We start from the raw sequence: 17,486 nt of genomic DNA, 5'->3' as shown, positions 1-17,486 counted from the left end.
AATCTGCAAGTTGTAAAATAATAGGAACCATGTGCCCCATGTGTTCACCAGATTCATTTTTTATGATGTATGGTCCTCCGCATTAAAATAAACATATTTTTGATAAAGAAAAGTAATGAAACAAAATCAAAAGAATCCATTCCAAAAAAGTCACATCTCTCAATGCAACCCGGGACTGAACTTTACTAAATGCAGCCCACCCCAATAAAAGTGGGACTCCAGTTAGAAGCACCTGTGAATGATGAAAAAAAAGGTGTCCAAAATCTCAGATAGTGAGGGATACAAAATGTTTTCCAGTCTGGTAGTTTTAAGCTCAACACTACTAATTAGACTTCACATTTTCAAGTTTGTCTCTCATATTTTTTAAATGTTTATGAAGATCTCAAGAGAATGTCTCTAACACCCATGAATTTCTGTTAACTACAAGTAAAATGATAATAAACCAGAAAATAAGAATCCTCGTTTAAAATACATTAAGTCCATATAACTGGTTTTACTTATCAGAACAGCCCTGAGGCTCCAGAAATCTCCACAGCAGAACTGTTTAATCCCCAGGTAGCTCCACACCCTCTTCCACTAAGAAACACATCTTACATTTCAATATCTGCCTTCTTGTTTGTATTCTATTAACAGGGTTTTCAAGGACAGAGTGCTTATAAAGTCTCCCACTTGATCAGTTTCAGCTTCTAAAAATAAATTTCAATCTTCCCTTTTCAACCAATGGATAATTTACAAAATAAAAAAAATATTAAAAATGAAAGCTTAATAAGCTTCAAAACAAAACCAAAAAATGAACACTACAACGTGGCAGGGGAAAGGTAAAAACAGAAAGTCTGAACTGAGGTCTCAAAGACTCTGTCCCCTGAGCAGGCTTCCTCAGAAAGGCCAAGCCACGCCCAAACAGAGCACAGGCCACTCCACAAACAAATGCACACTATGAAAGCAATGAGCTAGTTAATGGTGCGAAGAAACAGAAAAGAAAATCAGGGGAAAATGAATGTGTGTGTTTTGATCCTTCAAAAATCAAGAACTGGTCTAGCATCTAGGTAATGTATTTGTATAAATTCTTATTTTTAAACTCACCTGATTCATTTTCAATTCCTGTTGTGTTCTGAAAAGTTACACACAACAAAGAAACTTCTTTGATTACATGAGCCCTAAAAAGAAAAACAGACAATTGTAATATGTACCTGCCTACACATTTACAGTGATTTCAAACCACATACAGAACTGTAGAGTTTGCTCAAAGGGCTATTCATAAAGCAACTCCATGCCAGGTCAACTTCAATCTATGCTGAGAGCTTACTTTGCAGATTTATTATCTACAATAAAATAGATTTCTTACTAATCTTTACTAGGCCCTCATTGTACTCTACAATTGAAAGCAGACTCATTAGAATGACATCAAATTTTTGCTGTGAAATTGCATCATTCCTAAGAAGAAACAGATTAGCTCTGTTAATAGAAACACAAAGCACTGCTGAGTAATTTATTATGCAATGTAAATGTTTTTCTTTTACTTATATCAATACTGTGTTGAATGCAAACACAATTAGACCCTTTACATTATTTAGTTTTTCAAGTTCCTGAAGTACAGCGGTGAATTTACTAACATTTCCATGGGGAGTTCTCTTTGAGGAATAAAACAAAAACCGTGTAGTAAAATACAAATGTTTTCATAAAAACTGTTTGGAAAGAACTGCAATATTCCTTTACAATCTTTATTCGTATATTCACAGTACACTAAAACGATACGACAAAATCATTTCTTGTAAATGCATGTGACATACTTGTTTCTAAATGACGACCTACGAAGACAGTCCTTTCTGCCACGTACATCCTAGGAGGCACTGGAAGTCACTCACAATAAATGAGAGTCGTGCTGCTTTAAGTAGCACTTCCACAGAAACGTTCTAAATGTTTCTGGCAGGTACAGGCACACATACCATCAGTCATAGGTCTATTTTTTCATGAACTTGCTTTAATAAATTATCCTTCCTTCCTAGATCCACAAGACTCCACTCACATTGTAGAACCTTATGTTCTAATTGTTAATAAACCAAGGAACGTGGGACATTTTTCATCTCAGAATATGCTGCCTGCCCACTATCATAAAAAACAGCACGTTGACATTTTGTCCCAGTTCATTAATATGAAGATTTTGGGTTTTTATTTCCCCTTGAGCTACTTCACCACACTCACCTTGATCAGCTTTAATAATCAAAGGTACTGTATTTAAGTTAGGGCCTGGTCATCTGAACTAGTTTTTATTCACAAATGGCACAGGGAAATGTATTCTGTAACTTGCATCTTGTTAGAGAGCTCAGTGCTAGCCCAACCAATACAAACTCTTAATGAGGAAATACTCAGAGAATATGATTTCAGGTAACTGGAGGTTAGCCCATGAGGTCCATTCCTTTAAATTTTAGTATCGAGCATCTTTCTCATATATATTTACCATGTCTTTCTGTAGTATACATCTCCCCTTGAACATAATCGATCCTTTTCTATGAGACTTGGAATCATTATAAAGTTCAAAGTGTATTTGGGTGTTAAACAGTGATGAGGTTAGTGGCCCGAGGTGTGCGTCCCTCAACCCCCTCTGTCACCAATGCCTACTGAATGCCACACAGTCCACTAGGAGGGCCATGAGGGACACCCTGGCACCCAGAAGTGAATAAAATATCAGTGGTTTCACCTGCCCTCTTATGAAGCTTTTATGGATGGATTTAGTAACATCGGCCATAGGGAGCTCTCTTTAAGGAACCAAAAAAAAAAAAAAAAAAAAAATGCAGTAAATGCCAGTACTGTAATGAAAGATCTTTTGGAAAGAGCTATGATGCTTTACCATTTCCTTCAGATGGTCTTGTCCTTCCCATGAGAATCTTCGGTATCATCATCGTAACTATCACTTATGATGCTCCTCCCAAGATAAGCAGGCGCTGTGCTATGGTCACGTAAATCAGTCCAGCTGATTTTTACAAAGATAAGTACTAGCACCCTCAACAAACAGGTTCAAGGAAGTTGGATAACTCAGCCATAACTGAGTCTCATAACTGGTTTCTATTAGTGCTTCTTCTTAAAAAAATTGTTTACCTGTTTATTCGGGGGGGGGGGGGGGAGAATCCCAAGCAGGCTCCGTTCTATAAGGACAGAGCACAACTTGGGGCTCAATCTCATGAACGATGAGATCACGACACGACCTGATATCAAGAGTTGGATGCTTAACTGACTGAGCCACCCAAGTGCCCTTCTGCTATTGCTTCTTAACCACACTTCACCAACTTTTACTCCCATCTCACCGTAACTCCTACTATCTTTGTGTCAACCACTGTTTTCAGCAGTAAGCAGAAAATCCCTGCCTCTGGGGAAAGGGACCCGCAGACCCGCAACAACAACAACAACAACAAAAATCAGTAAAATGTGCAGTAGATGAGATAATGAAAGTGCTTTAGGGAAAAATGAAGAGGTGGTAGGGAGAAGGAGGTAGGAATTACCATCTCTGTCTCTATGCCTGTGAAACCAAGCGTAAGTATGGTCAGAAAAGGCCACTGTAAGAAAAGGACATCTGCATAAAAGCCGGAAGAAGAGCTATGGGCCAGGACGGTATGGGAACATGAAGTGAGAAACCCCATTCGGCAGCATGCCCATGCCCAGGTGTTTCAGGGAGGGCAAGGATGGAGGCAGGGAAAGTGGAGGAGGGGATTCAGAAAGGCAGGGAAGGCAGATAAAGTATGGGTTTAGCAAGGTAAGCACTGCTCACCAGAATGGCTGGAGCTTTTCCATCCAGGGATAGAAAGCCGTTGGGAGGCTCAAGGTGGCCGACCTCACGTGACTTAGGTTTAAAAAGAGACTGTAAGGGAAGAGGGTGGAGGCAGGCAGATCTCTCAGGAGGCTAATGCCCCAATCTAGGCAAGAGATGATGCTGGCTTGGCCCGCACAGAAGAGATGTGAGAAGTAATCAGATCCCGGATATATTTTTAAAACAGAGCCCCCAAGATTTGCTGCCACCGGAGATATCAGGTATGAAAGAAGAGGAAGTCAGGGATGACACCAAGATTTTTATCCTAAGGACAAGGAAGGCTGGAGCTGCCATTTTCTGTCATCGAAGGAGATGCTGCCTCTTCCTTTCCATCTGCTTTTCCTTGCTTTTTTCCTCTTCACTTAACATTTTCTTCCTTTCCTTTCCCTCCCCTTTTGTAGTTGCTGGTTCACAGGCACAAATAACTGAGATACTATGGCCTCTAATCCCAAAGAACTCAAATACTAAAGTATTCAGAACGTTTCAGTCTTTCATTTGTTTCTCAATGAATCTCACTTTCTCTTAATAAAAATTTACAACATAATTCAGGTTGTTAAATGATTAATAAGCTTCTCTCTGACTTTCCGCACTATCTGTTCCTTCCTTGTCCTAATAGGAATCCGCTCATCATTTCTTTCCAGAGAAAAGGATCGTAACATCTTTTTTTTTTTTTTAAGAGTTCACTTATATACATGCGTGCTTGGACCCTCCTCTCCATCACTTCTAATCCCAATTGCCAAAAACCAGAGTCTCATTTTTTTTCTCTCTTAACTCACGACATCGTCAATTATATATCTAAAATATTTTACGTGAAAAGCATTGCAAATCCAACACTGACTTCTCAAATGATACTTTAAAAATTAAATCTTTTACTAAATTATACTGAAAACAAGGGATGTGAAACACAAGAACTGAGAATTTGGCAGTGGCTCTCAATACAAGACCACTGCATTTTGGACTGGGCAACTAATCCTTGTCTGTCCCTTCTATCATGGCCATGGCCTTGTCTGTCCCTTCTATCATGGCCATGGCCTTGTCTGTCCCTTCTATCATGGCCATGGCCATGCCTGCACAATCAATGCCGGCAGTGCCTCTGACTGTTTTGAAAATCACAAATACCTACACACCTCCCAAATAACCTCCTAGCTGAGAACCTCTGAACTGTAATAATCATGTAACTAGCTGCAATATGACAACACGTTTAAAAGCAACTACAGACTCTGAAAGTTGTTACTGAAGTAACTTTGGATTCCTCCAGCATGCAAAACCCCTGTGGAAGCGTCCTGGCAATCCTACCTATTTTCATATTCAGTGCTGACTTCAACAGCAGTATTTTCACATACCCACTTAACTAACATAGAATCTCAAGGTCAAAGTTTTATCATATGTACAAACTTGAACCAACAATCCTATCAGTGCAGTGGCAGAGAAAAATCTTTCCATACCTATCACTGAAACTTACTAATTCTATCAAGTTAGGGGGAAAAAAATAGCTAAACAGGTCAGTGCCTCTGGTTTTCCAATGGCAAATATTGAAAATCTTAAAATCACGAGGATTTCTCCTACCCTGGCTTATGCCTTAGTTTCTTTTTTGGATTTCTGTACCTGACCAAACCTCCTTGAATTCCAGCTTGCTGACATTTATCAGATAAAGTACATGAGGCAGATACGCAGACTAAGAGTATGGGAATCTTTATCATCAACTGTACTTTACTAATAGCATACATTCTTAGAAAAATAAGAGCTTGATCTTGATTTTACATATCCATGGCTTTAATAATATACACGTACTTAACTTTTCAAGATATTGCTTCCAAATTCTAGGGCAAATCATCCTCACAAGTATTTAATTTAATATTACAGAGATGACCTGATTATACATGATCAGTATCAATGCAGCAACCATAAAATAATTAGGGTCTTTATTCCAACAATGGTCCCTTGAAGTGGCAAGACAACGTCAAGAACCGTAAGCTGCTGTCTTCTGACATGGAGGCCAGGGACCAGAAAAGGGAGAGATACGTGGGACATCCCCGTCCCTGGGTCAGACCAGCCCGGCAGCCCCACCGGGGCACACCACCATCACCCATCACCCTTCCTCAGAGATAAGGCAGATTAAACTGAAGACAAACACAAAGTAACATGAATGCAACACACAGAACAGGTTAAACAGTCACATCTACCCTTTGTAGATCCGTCCATCTACAAAAACTGCATGAGAGGCAAAGTAAAAGCAACAGCAGATTCTTTACGATCAGTCTAAATCTGAGAAGGAAGGGGGAGAATTAGGAAGATAATTATTTGATTTGCTTTGCATATTCACCTTTTAGTCACTGATGTTATTTTACAACTATTCTCTCGGGTCATTTTAGATCTTTTGGAGCTATCTGGAAAATAATTAATTAAATTTGCAACAAAGTCATTAATATTATTTTATAATTATTTTAAGTTATAAAAAAATGCATATTGTAACATCAAGACTGGAGCCTGTTTCAGATTCTGTGTCTCTCTCTCTCTCTGACCCTCCCCCGTTCATGCTCTGTCTCTCTCTGTCTCAAAAATGAATAAAAGTTAAAAAAAAAAAAAATTTAAATACCAATTTGTGAAAGAAGTCTTACAAAGTTTATGGCCTATATAAGATAAATATATATATATATATATATATATATATATATTCTAAACTAATCACAGCATAAAGTAGATCTTTCATGGTAAGTATCATTGTAGCAAATGCAGAGATGATTCAGCTTTCAGTGGAGTATATTTACAGTGTTTAACACTGATTTCAACTTACTCTGACCAGAAGATTCTTGAAATCCAGAAACTTCTAGAGAAAACAGTAAAAATATCTAAACTATGCCGACTTCTCAAAAGCAGTTTTCATTAATTTACAAACACAGCTAGCATATTTGACATTCAAAACTACCACTCCTAATTCCTACCAGAAGAATGGAATCACCAAGTTACAATCTATAAACTCTAGGTATCAATAACGAAAACAGTTGGCACTTATTCAGATTAAGCAAAAACACATAATTCATAAATACTGAATCTGCCCAGGAATTTGTCAAATACAAACACAATTTCACAAGAATAATCATCTAGAACATCTAGTTTCACACTAAAAAACATACTCCCAACTCCCCTCATAAAAGGCAGATTCTATTACCATATTAAATCAGCCAAAGTGAAAAATCAAACCAGATACATTTATCATTTTAGGAATAAAGAGGTCACGTGCACCCGTTGTGTGCGTAAAGAGAAAGAGACCCAGAAGACGGCAAAGATTCGGCCAGTGTGAACTCTTGCTTCTTGACACCCCACCCTCCCGCCTCTCTCCCCATCTAGAACCATTTCTACCCAAGGCAAAACGGCAATCATGCAACACACTATATCACACAGGAATTTCTCTGCCTTAAAAGTAAACGAGATTTGAAGAGAACGCTCACAAATAAATCCGTACTTTCTCCTACTTCAATGAAGCGATTTCCCCAACGAGGCCTAGAACACTATGGACAAAAATACCCCAGGGCCTGATCTTCCAAATTCTTGGAGCAAGGTGTCCTGACACAAACCTAAATAGGGAAGCAGAGTCCAGCGAATCTACTCCTGGTGGGAGAATCTGATCCTGACAACACGGTTTCAACAAGAAGGAAGGGGAAAAAACAGAAAGTCTGCCGTTCTGAATGGCTTCAGAGCTGCAGAAATCAATGAGAAAATGAGGTTGATTAGAGCTTTTGTTTGAAATATGTAAGTTAACACCACGGAAGAATGTTAAGAGATCTGTGGATGTGCGAGGAAAGTACTATAAAGCCGAATTTAGATTATGGCGCCCTGGGGGTTTTTTCCTCCCTTAGAATATCTCTACAGGAAAAAAAAAAAAGAGAGAGAGAGAGAGACTCAAGAAAACTTTTTCATAAAATATTGCTTCAAGCACCCATTAATGAAGAGCTAGCTTAGCTCTCATAAACGTATAGCAAATGCTGATTATCGCTTACGTGGTTTATGTCATGGGCAGCTACTAACAAATGCTCTCCTTTCTTTTGATTACATTTATACACCCATGTCATCATATTAAATTACATCACAAATTTCAGGTTTTGTTTAGCGTTTCTACAATAATACCCTCTAACCCCACAATTTAAAATACCCAGTTTCTCTACAGAAATTAAAACATATTATGCCCACTTTAACATGTTCCTCTGATATCCTTCCTCAAGGCACTAAAAACTAAAGAATCACTGTCCATTTTCCCAGATGAACTAACTCCATCAATTTAAAATACGCTTGAATTAAAAAGTTACTTTCGGGGCGCCTGGGTGGCGCAGTCGGTTAAGCGTCCGACTTCGGCTCAGGTCACGATCTCGAGGTCCGTGAGTTCGAGCCCCGCATCGGGCTCTGGGCTGATGGCTCAGAGCCTGGAGCCTGTTTCCGATTCTGTGTCTCCCTCTCTCTCTGCCCCTCCCCCGTTCATGCTCTGTCTCTCTCTGTCCCAAAAATAAATAAAACGTTGAAAAAAAAATTAAAAAAAAAAAAGTTACTTTCCTTTCCTTATTTTCAATGCTACCTGATAAGAAGTCTAGATGTAAAACTCCACCCGGGGAGATGGGTGGGTAAGAACACAAATGCCAGCCCCCAGCTCTGTAACACAGCTGGGCTCCCATCTCTCCTAGAAGTTCAGCTTAACCAAATGCTGGCTGTACATTCTGCCAAACAGCATTCAAACCAAAGCAGTTTCTATAAAATGATACTTTTCTGATATTTCCCTATGTTAGACATGCAAAACTTTTAAGTTCTTTTCAAAGGAAAATTAAGTCTTCCCTAACATTTAAATGTCACGCTTCCAACTCAAACACAAAATTTCTAAAGCAAGATGCCACATGGTAGTTCATTTCACAATCCCTAAAATACAAGGACTTCTCAGTTGACCCCTTTGAGTCAATGTTTTTCCACTGGCATTGCCAATACAGATGTCACTTCTGTGATTAAACACTTAAAACTGAGGGATCTTCAGGAACCCTACAAAATACTTGTCAATTTCCTGGAAAACGGAAGCAACCTTCTGCAACACGATGCTCTGGTCCTGGCACTCAAGTATTCATTTTCTCACGCAAGGACTCTCTAAGCAAGCGAACGCAATCACCTTACAAGTGGCTGCTGACAGCTTTTCTGGTTTTTCCCACACAATAAAATATGTAGGAAAACTCATCTTCCACAAGCTACACGGAAATGACAAGGCTTCCTGAATTCATCAGCGAAGAACCTAAAGTAAAATTGCAAGTTATCCCAGACAGACTGACAACTTCCACCGTACCTTGCTAAGATCCCAGACACGCTTTATGTCACCACAAGATTCAAGGTCTTCTCCCAAGAGTTTATTAAGGTATTTATTATTTTGGGAGGGAGTGACTCACTCCACTTTAAATAAAGGCTGAGGTTTAGGGTCGCTCCTCTAAATATGCAAGTACTTCTGTTCTCAAGAGCGTTTTGAAAGAACAGCAACACCTACTGTCTGCAGAGCAATGTTTGTGAATTGCTCTGCAGTTTAAGTGGCTTTGGTACATACATAAGTTTTTACTTTTTAAGGGAAAGCAGGATTCCAAATAAATCATCTGTAGTTCTCGTTTCAAGGTAAAGATATGTAACTCCCCCGCCTATGATAGAAAGAATGAAAGCCTATCTCTTGGTACTATGAGCAGTGGTAAACCAAAGAGCGCGACTCACGCGAGACTGTGTGCAAAAAGCACTAACAGATTAAATGGGAGAGTTCCGGAGGGGTGTGAGTCCCAGGTTAAATGTAAATCTGACCCTGTGGGTCAGGCTCCCCAGATGTCGTGTGAGGAGTTATTATCCCACCCATTCTCCCTCTGGACCCACTCCAAAAGCCCGGGAGGTCTTTAAGGAAAGACGCAAAAGGAATTAAAGGCAGAGCCCGTGAACACGTGCACCTGGGAGACCAGGGCCAAGAGCCTGATTCCATGACTGACTGTCAGGCAAGCAGCTTCCGCCACCTGGGATGAGCAGCGCGGAGCCACCGGGAGTTTCTGACTGAGGAATGCTACAAACAAAACAACGTCTAACAGTTTAGAAAGACTAAATGGACAGGAAAGAGCGAGGTGGGGAGACGGCAGCCAGAAAGACTGGGACTGGGCAAGTCGGTTAAGAATCCAAGATGTTATGTGATGAAGGTCTGATATGACCGACGCCACACACAGGAAGAATAGACAAAACGTGTCTTCGAACTAAACAGGAAGTAAAAAGAGATGGTGAAGAGGAGTCCAGAATATGCAACGTGACTGAGCGGAAGAATGAGTAGGTTTTTAAAGATAGAGCAGCCAGAGTAGGGATAGTATTTAAGTGGAAGGTGGTGAGCTCCATTTTAGACTTTGAGGAGAGGCCAGACGTCCACACAGAAAGCTGCATCCATTAAATGAGGGGAAAAAAGTCCCAGCACAGATTGCCTTCAAGTGTGGGGATGGCTGGGGACGGAGATCTAGAAGTCTTCAGCCACAATGGGGTGCCTAGGGATTAAAGAAACTGCCAAAGGAAAAAATATCCACAGAGAAGAGAAGACTAAGGATTTGGCTTTATGACAGGCATGGAAGGGACTAGAAAGAAACTTGCCCCCTCCACCATGTTCGGGGCGGGGGTGGGGGGAGGAGGCAAAAAGCTTAAGGACTCAGATGTAACTCGGAAGGGTTTCTCTCAGCGATAATTTTGCCATGTTATCCCACAAGACTTACTGCACTGAGAGAAGTAGCTAAGAAAAACGCTGTTAATATTTTTGAAAAAACCTAAAGTAACTGAAATTGCTTTCATATTCTTCATCTATTTGCCTCAGAACATCCCAACGAAAGGAAGAAGTAATCATTGTCCCCACTTTACAGACAGGAAGAGGAGAGGATAACCGACCTGCCCCCCACCACTGCCAGAAATAACCCAGGCCCTGCGCTCAATCTGTGATACGGTTTATTCTGTGCATCCAGGCAGGGCTCATTTAAATTACTATGGGACCGCACGGATACGATAGTCCTCTCCCAAAACAGATAAAACTGACTTGCTCAATGTCCTCTAACAAATGGTAAGACAGCTTCATAATTAAAAATCTAAATTTATCCCAAGAGCCCCCCTTCTTAAAATTCCTATTTTCAGATGTACGTTAAAACTAGGCCTTTCTGAATTATAGCGAATTCCCTAAAATAAGCCTCAGAGAAACGTTCAGAATGTCACATTTATACTGATACTCCAAGTTACACTTGATTTATACTGTCTTAATAACCTCCCGGGCAATGCACAGGATCCACACTGAAGTATGTAAGGGTTTGGTGAACCTCCAATTTCTTTTCCAATTTTAATAGCATCATTTAAATTACTTGAAAATGCCATGGAGTTTTCCCACCAGAGTTTAATGTCGTCTTAGTGGAACTACTTACACGCACACGGAAAAGCTGTAGGTTTTACCAATTCCCAGACAAGCTGCCCACAATAATCAAACTAACAGTTGCACTTAGCTTTACATATTTCAGGCAAGCTGTGCCAAGAAGCAATTTAGCTCTTTCAAAGCAAAGCCTATCGTACAATTTAGTGCAAGAGCTCCAAAATATTCTTTTCACCAAAATGGCTGGCAAATATGTAATTCAGTGAAACCGCCTTTACTGCACGTTCCAAAAAGACTAATAAATGAAACACAGCATAGGTATGACATGAACCGAGACTCTGAGAATAAACACTATACGGTACTGAGGAAAATACGATAAGCATATTTCACTCCAAAGGAACCAGATTTACCACGTACAATAACTAATTCACAGTTCAGGGAAGTGGGGTGAGGAATGAAAGGCATTCTCTTTAAGAAAGCATACTCGAATGGCACATGCATTCATTCCAGCGAAATTACGCAGATATTCCGTAATTGAGAAAACCACCCCATTACCAAATGTGGTCCAACAGGACATCTCTTTTTTTTACGTTTTCCTTATCACTAAGCTCTAGCTAATTCTTTATGCCACGATAAAAACTCAATCTATTCGGTTCCTCCAAAGACTGCAAATGTAGATTTGATAACCTATACTTTTTTTGCCTGGGGGTAGTTGCATTAATGATGCATGTATGCCATGAAGATCAATAGCTATCTTTAAATTATAAAGTAATAAGCTGAAGTTGGGTAAGCACTTCAAAAGTAAACTTTATTTCCTCAGGACAAACTTATCGCTTTCAATGCATAACCTGAACTGGTTGCGGGCGGGGAAAGATCTTAGAAAAACTAGTCTGGCCGCCTACATCAATCTTCAAGGGGTTGCTTCACCCTCATTTTCCAGAAGACGGTTGTTTCTGTGCCATTCGGGAGAACAGGCAACAAGCTTACATTATTCACCACGCATCAACTCTATACAAATTGATTTAAATCCGTAATAATTTAATCTACAGACTATGTCATGAAAACTCCTTCATACTCTCCAGGATATCTCAAATTGCTTTATCTCTTGCCACAGAACTGCTGAAAAGTGTACGATTCGATAAAATCACAGGCACACACACAGGAAGGAACCTCCACGGGGGAGTAAGTCTATTCCCCAACTTCAAGGTGGGCTTCATGTAAACCGTAGTCTATTCTTCCAGTTCGTTGCCTAAAGCGATTCCATAAACTGCTTTAGTGGTTCAACCATCCCATCAGATGGGCCTTTCTTTAAGGCTGTGGTTGACAACTGGGTCCCCACCAAGGGACACCTGGCAATGTCTGGAGGCTTCATCAGCTGTGTCGGCGGGGGGGAGCTGTTACTGGCATCTCACAGGTAGGAGCCAGGGAGGCTGCCAAACATCCTCCAATGTGCAGGACCGCCCCCAAAAGAAAAAATTATCCAGCCCCACTTGTCAATCGTGCCAAGGTCAAGAAAGCCTGCTTTAACGGAACCTAAGTGATGCTTTTTCAGTAATGGAGTCCATAGCGTTCAGTCGCTCTAGGAAGATGATTTTAGCGGCTCTAATTATAAACTTCTCACTTCAGAAGGAGAGAGCCAGATCTCTAACCAAATGCTATGAGGAGTGACAGCGTGACTGACAGGCACCACGCAAACCACAGAGCACTGGCCACACGTCAGCAGTATCAGCAGTAATGACTGTCAGGTAACGTCCCCATCATCTGGAAACTCCCTGTATCTGCGCATCGCCTCACAAGTTTGACAATTTCCCCCTACCGTCCACCTACTCCCCTTGCACTCCCCACTATGGAGTTTTCCCATGCAGCCCACAGGCTTTTTTTCCCTGCCTGGGTATTAAAAATAGCATGAAAAGCAAGTTGGAAGACACAAAAATAGTAAATAACCTAAGGTGCTTTCCATCCCGGAAAGTCTATGATTTAACGGGACTTAAAAGGTTTGTAAATCAGAACTGGAACTTGAAAAGAGATCGGCAGCTTAAAGAAACAGTCCCATGAATAAATAAACATCTAACGTAAAATAATCATCAAAAGAATATGCGTGCATACATACATATGGAACTGCACAGACCCGGCTCAGGGAGAAGAGAATAAAAGGAAGCTGAAATTGAGCGCTGCTTCCTATAACTGCATTGGCAGGAAAAATACCTATTGAGAGGCTAAAAAACAGAATTTACATTTTCACATACCTTAAAAGATGACAAAACTTCAAAATTCACAATGGAAAAACCTAAACAATCTTAATGAAGAGAGAATCTCAGGCCTTAGAAACCTGACCGATCAATACAGAATTGATAAATAAATTATGGCCCATCCATATATTACACAGCCATTAAAAATCACATTGAAGAATATTTAATGGCATGAATAGACGCTCACAATATAGTAAAAAGACAGGTTATGGATAATATACACAAGCGGGTATCGATTCTGCATAAAATATAAAAGCAAATAAATACATACAAGAAATACACACATGCACAAGACAGACAAGGAGGAGGTCCGCCAAAATGTTAACGGTGGTTATCTGAAGAACAAGAAGATCAGAGCTGGTTTCTTTTCCTTCTTTGTGCCTTTCTCTATTTTCATATCATCCTACACTGAGAATCATTTGTTAGTTTTTTACTTACAAAGCGAATAGATTATCACAAATACAAATTTAAACCGTACTGTTTCAGGAACCGTCCACAAAATGAGAAAAAAACAAATCTGAATATGCCAACCTTTCAATTAAAGAAACCACCTTCAGAATCCACAAAAGCGAACTTTCACAGAGTTGTTATTATGTGTCCGGTATTCTTCTAAACACTTCAATGTATTAACTTATTTAAATCAAACCAAAAGAGATGCGGAAAAAAAGAAGAGCCCTGGAATAACAGAGGCTGTGAACCATTTTAGTCCCCGTGTGAATTTCAGTCTCGGCTTCTATAGATTGAAATGAGTGTTTAATCAGATCATCTTTAAAGGTCCTCTCAAGGCTACAATGAGATTCTACACATGATGAATATGGTTGCACGTTTGTAAGGAAGCTTCTAGAGAATGATGGGGCAGCTGCATGCCATCTCAAACACAAAACCCTACTTAAAAAGAACATGATTATGCGTCTCAGTTCCTCCTCAGTATCTATCTGTACAACAAATTGCATAACATGTTAGAAATAAATTCTAAAGCCTTACATTTTCCCAATACTTGGCCGTATCTGATCACTTGGATATGAAGTCTGGTATGGTAGGTAAGAGAATCACTGAAAGGTTAGGTTTCTTGTTCAACGTTAGGGTTGTTTTTAACAATAAACCTGTAGTAAACAAAAACTTTATGAAATATATTAGTCGTGTTCTGGGTACAACCATTTTAGGGTCTGATTTAAGGGGCCTAAAGATCTACTGGAACTCACCAAAGGAATTCCACTTATGAAATAAAACCAAAACCTGAATACAACACGGAATGGAAAATGAGGGGCCAGCATGAATCTCCCTTCTCGGGGCGGGGGATTTCAGCTGCGAGGTTAAAGGAATTTGGGCTTCCCGGGTAAATGTGGGTTTATTCCCCAAGCTCACCGCCCGACAAAAGGGGGCCAGTCGCAGTTCAGCGGCTCACTCGTGGGTCGGAAGGAACCACCGAGACTTGGGAATACCCGTAACTGTTAGTTACACTTCGGGTCTCACTCGCCACCATCAAAAAATAGGTTCGTGGATATCTTTAGTAACAAAATTAATAATACATAAGTGCACGTCTGTTAAAAACAAAAACAAAACACCGGTGGGTCTGAGATAGGAATACTGAAGGGAGACAATTTGCAGGGTGAAACCACACAAAAACTATTTAGGAAACACAAAGACGCAAGACACAAAACAAATTAAGAATGCAAGTGTGAAAGGCACATTCGCCTTGAACACAAAAGAGAAAAAGCAAAAAGCTGGCACGGCCCAGGGACCCCGCGTGCGCCTTCGCCGTCCGGGGACGCGGGTCCCGGGTGGACTCGCAGCCGCCGCCCGGCCCCGCCGCCCACATGCGTCCCCCTCGCGGGGCGCGCGGCGATCCAACGGCCACAAAGCGAACCGCACAACTTCGCCGCCGCGGGCCCGAAGGCCGGCCCGGGGGCTCGGGCGCGGGAGGGAGGAAGCGGGGAGCCCCGTGCAGGCCCGCGCCTGGTTCCGGGACCCCGCCGGCCCGGGACGCCCGGTCCTCCGTGGGGGCGCGTCCGCCGGCCCGCCCGGCCCTGCGCGCCCGGTCCCCGCGGGTCGCCCCCGCCGCCGCCTCGCTCTTCGCGGGCAGGGACGGGCGTCCCGGCGTCGAGCCCGCCGCCGTCCCGGAAGCCGCCCGTCCCGGCCGCCCCTTACCTGCGCCCGCCGCGCCCCGCGCCTCAGAGCGCCGAGAGCCGCCGCCCGCGCCGCCGCCGCTGCCGCCGCTCCGCCCGCCCCGGCGTCCGCGGCCGCGCCGCCGCCATCTTGGCTCCGGTCGGAAGTGACGTCGGGCGGTGGCGGCCGCGGCCGCGAGAGCCCACACCGCCCGCGCCGTCGCCGAGGGCCGCGACCCCTGGCCGCGCGGGCACCCACCCCGGGACGCACGCGCCCCGACGACCTCCGGCCGCCCCGACCCCGAGGCGCCGCCGCCCTTCGGTCTCGCGCTCGCCCGGTCGCCCTCGCAGGGACAGCGCGGACCCCACGGGCGGCGCCTCGCCTCGCCACGACCAGCCCGACCGCACCCGGGGGGGCGGGAGGTAATTCTGCACGATTAAAAGTTACTACGGGAATCTATAGCCTTTAATAAAAGGTGCGGGGAGGCGAAAAATGGGTTCATCACCGAGTTCCTGGCAAAGAAGCGTCGATCCCATTCTTCGCGCGTCTCAAAAGGACCAACCTTGCCTCACCCAAAAAGCTCAAGCTCCAAGGGGGCAGATGCACCTGGATTTAGTTGCTTATTCATTTGGAGCAAGTATTTATTGCCTGCCCACCATGTGCCTGGCACTGTTCTCGGTGCTGCAGCTACATCCGGCCCAGAACGTGACATTGGCCTTGTCCTGATGGATCTTATTATTTACAAATAGATGGGTTGGGTGGCTACGAATAAATGCTGTCATGGAGGCGGACTGGGTTGAGTCGGAGATGTTTAGCAGGTAGTTAGAAAGGAGTCTGGAGTCAGGGAGAGAAAATTGGGGGTTCTCAAATGTGGGTGGTATCTAAAGCCGTGAGCACTTCAAGATAAATTTACGCCCTGAGAATGAAATCAGGGAGAATTTAAAATGTAATGGGTAACATTAAGCCTCTGTGTTAAGGACCCACCGGAAAGAATAGACACTAAATTAGATACAGGTGTGCAAGTCCACTTAGTTAACTGGGGTTTTAATCTTAAGAAAACCTGATGTATCTAACATACAGTATGTTATAATCTTACTGCAAAGGGATGATGTAGCCAATGACCTAGTCAGGCATAGTTAAAAAAAATCAAGATAATCTCATCAGAATAAATTTCATCAAGGCCTTTGAAAGTGATAGGGTCAGTACAGAGACTAGGGAAAAAAAAGAAATCAAACCTCAAGTGTTTGCCTTGTTTCTGCTACCATTCCAGGGAAAGAGGTCCCAGATCTGGGAGATACTCCTATCTAGGTATGTTACTAAAATAGCATACTCTGCTGTAGATCAAAGACGACATCAGACTTTCCATCCTTTACCTAAATCAATGCCTTGCAACATGATCCATACATTAAAATTATCTGGAGTATCTGCAAAACAGAAAGAGAGAGAGACGCCACCATTCCATCCACTGAAAACACTGACATACAGGGGCACCTTAGACAGCTCAGTCTGTTAAGCATCTGACTTCAGCTCAGGTCATGATCTCACAGTTGATCAGTTCGAGCCCCACATTGGGGTCTGTGCTGAAAGCTTAGAGCCTGGAGCCTGCTTCAGATTCTGTGTCTCTCTCTCTGCCCCTCCCCCACTCATGCTCTGTCTGTCCGTCTCTCTCTCTGAAATAAACAAAAAAATAAGACACTGACATACAAATCAAAAAAATTAAAAGAAGAACTCTATGCCATCTGGCATTTAATAGAGTGCAAAGGAAAATGAAGGAGCATCAGGTTAGAAGGACCATGGTGACATATACTTGACATATACTAGAGAGCATCATGCCAAGAGATGGTTGACCGAGTAGCCCGTGGTTGTCCTCCTGTCATTAAGATGACTGGGTGTATTAGTTCCCTGTGGCTCTTGTAACAAATTACCATAAGCTGTGTGGCTCTAAACACCA

At 42.4% G+C, this 17,486-nt stretch overlaps 1 protein-coding gene across 6 annotated transcripts in view; it reads right to left on the bottom strand.

Moving 5' to 3' along the window:
* PRDM2 (PR/SET domain 2) overlaps nucleotides 1-15,707 on the bottom strand; it is a 122,782-nt gene extending 107,075 nt beyond the window's left edge. Inside the window, exons 1-2 of one of the 6 annotated variants that reach the window (XM_053203912.1) lie at nucleotides 15,578-15,707; nucleotides 1,084-1,157 (exon numbers count right to left, since the gene is read on the bottom strand). In XM_053203912.1, the coding sequence (XP_053059887.1) occupies nucleotides 1,084-1,092 (9 nt within the window). In that variant the 5' untranslated portion in view covers nucleotides 1,093-1,157; nucleotides 15,578-15,707. Of the gene's footprint in view, nucleotides 1-1,083; nucleotides 2,333-14,413; nucleotides 15,488-15,577 lie in introns of those variants that run through there. The other 5 variants (XM_027060824.2, XM_053203889.1, XM_027060825.2 and 2 more) reach the window with 5 other exon arrangements.
* Between the last annotated feature and the right edge of the window lie 1,779 nt (nucleotides 15,708-17,486).

The sequence above is a fragment of the Acinonyx jubatus genome, chromosome C1 (genome assembly GCF_027475565.1).
Source record: "Acinonyx jubatus isolate Ajub_Pintada_27869175 chromosome C1, VMU_Ajub_asm_v1.0, whole genome shotgun sequence".
Classification (NCBI taxonomy): domain Eukaryota; kingdom Metazoa; phylum Chordata; class Mammalia; order Carnivora; family Felidae; genus Acinonyx; species Acinonyx jubatus.
Note: the sequence above shows the minus strand (reverse complement) of the source record. Positions and strands in the feature narration are given on the sequence as shown.